The 3,506-nt window shown below is 53.2% G+C and overlaps 1 protein-coding gene across 1 annotated transcript in view; it reads right to left on the bottom strand.

Moving 5' to 3' along the window:
• CNPPD1 (cyclin Pas1/PHO80 domain containing 1) overlaps positions 1-2,274 on the bottom strand; it is a gene marked incomplete at its 5' end in the record, with an annotated part of 3,620 nt that extends 1,346 nt beyond the window's left edge. The window contains 6 exon segments of the mRNA XM_009874077.1: positions 1-202; positions 685-802; positions 978-1,039; positions 1,219-1,347; positions 1,445-1,565; positions 2,126-2,274. The exon segment at positions 1-202 is cut by the window's left edge and continues 12 nt beyond it. Of these exon segments, the coding sequence (XP_009872379.1) occupies positions 1-202; positions 685-802; positions 978-1,039; positions 1,219-1,347; positions 1,445-1,565; positions 2,126-2,274 (781 nt within the window).
• Between the last annotated feature and the right edge of the window lie 1,232 nt (positions 2,275-3,506).

The raw sequence follows: 3,506 nt of genomic DNA, 5'->3' as shown, positions 1-3,506 counted from the left end.
GGGAGATGTGGGGCGGCTTGGGCTGGGGCTGGTCAGGGGCTGGCTGGGCATCCGGTGAGCAGCTGCCCTCCTCCGGGAACAGCGTGGGTCGGGGGGCTGCAGGGCTGACGCTCCTCATGCACATGGAGTGATGCACCACAGAGACAGAGGCAAAGACAGTGGCGAAGCCGGTCAGATACACTACGCCCAGCAGGCAGGCCAGCTGCAGAGAGAGAAGCCAGCAGTTAGATCAGATCCCCCAGCAGCACCCCAAACAACTACTGGTAAAGAGTTTGCCCTTTCATATGCCGTGACCCAGCAACCGTGATGGCAAACGACACCACCAGCACCAGGGCTGGATGCTGGGGAACAGGCTAACAGTAGGCAGAGCCTGTTCAAAGCAGGGACTAAATACTACAAACCAACATGCCCCAGCTGAAATTTAACAGGTTCTGTTTAAAACTCTAGTTCTCTCCATGCCACCACCTTGCACAACTTGTGAGGCTGCAGACCAGCGCAGGCTGACCCAGCACCAGGCTGCAGTGCCTCAGGCAGCACAGCTGCACATCAGCACCTTCTGGCTTCTGACAGCTTCCTTTTCCAACAGGAAAGCTACTGCTGCCGGTGAGAAGGAGGGTCCTGCTCCAAACCCATGGCCTAACAGGTCCTATATTCTTGCAAGTAGCTGCTGTCCCAGGCCCTTACCTTCACCACTTGCTGGTAGAACTGGCCCAGCACATGCTGCCACATGGACTGCTCCATGAGGACACACAGATCTGTGTAGGTGAACCAGCCACGCCATAAGCCCTGCTTTTCTGCAACACTGCAGGAAAACAAAATTTTTTTTAAAAAAAAGGGAATGATGGATGTGGCACAGACCTTTCCCATCAAAGAAGCTCGGGTAGGCCTGGAAAAGACGCTGCTCAAGGTCTGTGGAAGGGAGATGCAGAGGCAGGTCTTCAAGGTGGATGAGAGGTTGACCCATCCCACACACTTACCGTCCTTCCAGCCAGCTCAGCACTTCAAACAGCTCCCGGGGATCTGTGTAGAGACTCCAGTCCTGTAGGGACAGGAGAAAAGGGTCAGTGCAGCCAGAGGAGGCCACTCAGCAGGCAGACACATCCTTCTCTATTCCTTCATGGGAGTTTGTGGGGGAAAATAGAGAAATACAGACTCTCCTCAGTGCTTCCTTTCCCCCCACTCTGTGAAACACTCGGTTGCAGTGACAACCCCACTTACGATGGCACTCAGGAAGTTCATCTCCAGTGTGTTCACAGTCTGGACATCCACCTTCCCTGCTGCTCCCCACTCATCGTTGAACACCTCCTCCTCCTCACCCTCATCATAGAGGTATTTACTAGCAACCATCTAAAAGCAGCACAAAGAACAGGATCTCAGTCCTCTCTGCACTCCTCCAGGCCTCCTTCCAACTCAGTGACCCCCACCCTGAGCCCCCACCACTCACCATAGAGATCAAGAAGAGGTCTGAAGACGAGATCTGCTGGAGGTATTCAGGGTTCCGGTGCCGAAGTCTCTCAATGTAAACCAGTGCCAACATCATGGAGCAGGGTGAGATGCAAGCTTCCCTGTGGGACAGGGCAAGAACCAACCTGAAGGTTATCTGCGTGCTATGAACATCCCAGCCACCACGGCAAAACCTGGCTGCTCCCCTCCCATGCAGTAGAAGGAAGGTTTAGTAAATAGACTGGTAGGTGTGTCCCAGCCTTGCCAGCTCTGTGCTGGCTGTCCTGAGGGGATGCAGGGAGGAGAGCAGAAAGCCCTGGGTCCCATTGCCAGGCACAGCCAGCTCCCAGCTGAGGAGCCCTGCCTGCAGCCAGGCACACCATGAGGGCTCGGATGTCAGGAGGAGAGTCATGGTTCAGACTCGGCTACCCAGTGAGCTGCAAATCCAACCTGTAGAGACTCCCAGTAACAAGAGCACCCCTGCACCCCAGAGATGAGAGCCAATGTGAGGCAGACCTGGCTGTGTTGGGAAGCTTGTTGTTCTCCCCGCCCGCCCTCAGCTCCTCTTTGACACTAATCAGGCCTAAGCACAACGCCAGTGCTGGCTCGGGGACAGAAGTGAGTCATAGGTAAGACCAGAGCTCCCAGTTCTGACACAGGCAGACATGTTTCTGCTTCTTACCGAGATACATGAGACACGTATTTCTTCTGGAGCCTGCGGATAGGGCTAGGAGCCACCTTTTGCAGCAGCTCCACAGCAATATCTAGGACAGAAAAGCAGCAAAAGAGTTTAGCCCCATATAGCACAGTCCATCCACAAGCCCATCGAGTCTTCGTGTTTGTTCAACCCCTCAAGTTTAATTCAAGCTACAAAGACAGGACAGGCTGAACAGAAGTTAAGGAGAAGACAGGAACAAACAGAGAGGCAGGACAGCCAGACTAGAGCAGAAAAAGGATGTGAATGTCCACAGCCCAGCGACAATGCCAGATCCGGATTAACTTGTCTGCGTCATGGGGAGTTACTAGTTGTCAGCTACACAGAGAGGCTGACACCCTCCTCTCACCCCACAGGACCTCAGGAAGCCCTTTTGGAAGCTTTCTAGGACCTGATGTCAACACCACATCTTCCCAGTCCTTTGATCTCCTCCAACCAACTCCATCAACCAGCATCATTCTCCTTCAGAGCTCATCAGCACTGACCCATCTTCCCTCACACCACAGACCCAGTGCTCCTGAGATGATGATGGCCAATGTAGTCATGTGAGCAGGAGCCCGAAGGTACTAAGAGTATGGAAGCAGCAAAGCAGGAAAACTGCAGCTTATTTCAGTCTGTTCCCTCTGTGCCTCAGAATTCAAGCACTGAAAAGGCCAGACACTGACAGATGCTGGCAGATGGCTTCAGCAGCTCCTGCTTCACTTCTCGATGTGACAGGACCAGCTGGAAGCATCCCAAACAGCACTACAGCCTGGTGCTTGGCAAGAAGTCTTTTTGACAGGCAACTCCAGCTCCATTTTTCTGCCAAGCCCTTGGCTGACGGTGAGAGCAGAGGCAGCAGCAATGCCCCAAGTGATGGAAAGTACATGAGGCCCCCTAGACTCTGTCCTGACGTGAAATCTAATTCTTCATCCCACAAACCCAATCCATGACAGCACAGAGAGCAGCTGATTGCTGTCCCCATCTCACAGCCATGGCACACTGAGGGTGGTTATGCTTATTCCTTCCCAGAAGGAAGAAATTCCCTTTTCAACCACTCTCTTCAGACAGTCCCATCATGCCTCTTGGTGCCCCTCAGTGCTAAAGACCTTTTTCAGCTCCTCCTGCAACTCTGAACTCTCCACATAAATGCCTCCACCTCATTTGAAGAGCAGTGCCACAATCTCACCATGCAGCAACAGCACAGCAAGACAGATGCCACAGCCCCAGGTCCTGTTTTTTGCTTTTTTTTTTTTATTTTAAACAGTGGCTGATAGCAGCAGGCAAAGGCAGGCTGTAAGAGCAGATAAGCCTGCAGAGATATTCTCCGCGCGTCACTCCTGCCCCAAGCCGCTGGAGCTGAGGCATT

This window comes from Apaloderma vittatum, unplaced genomic scaffold (assembly GCF_000703405.1).
Source record: "Apaloderma vittatum isolate BGI_N311 unplaced genomic scaffold, ASM70340v1 scaffold31837, whole genome shotgun sequence".
In the NCBI taxonomy this organism is placed as follows: Eukaryota; Metazoa; Chordata; class Aves; order Trogoniformes; family Trogonidae; genus Apaloderma; species Apaloderma vittatum.
This window is presented reverse-complemented; position numbering and strand designations above follow the sequence as displayed.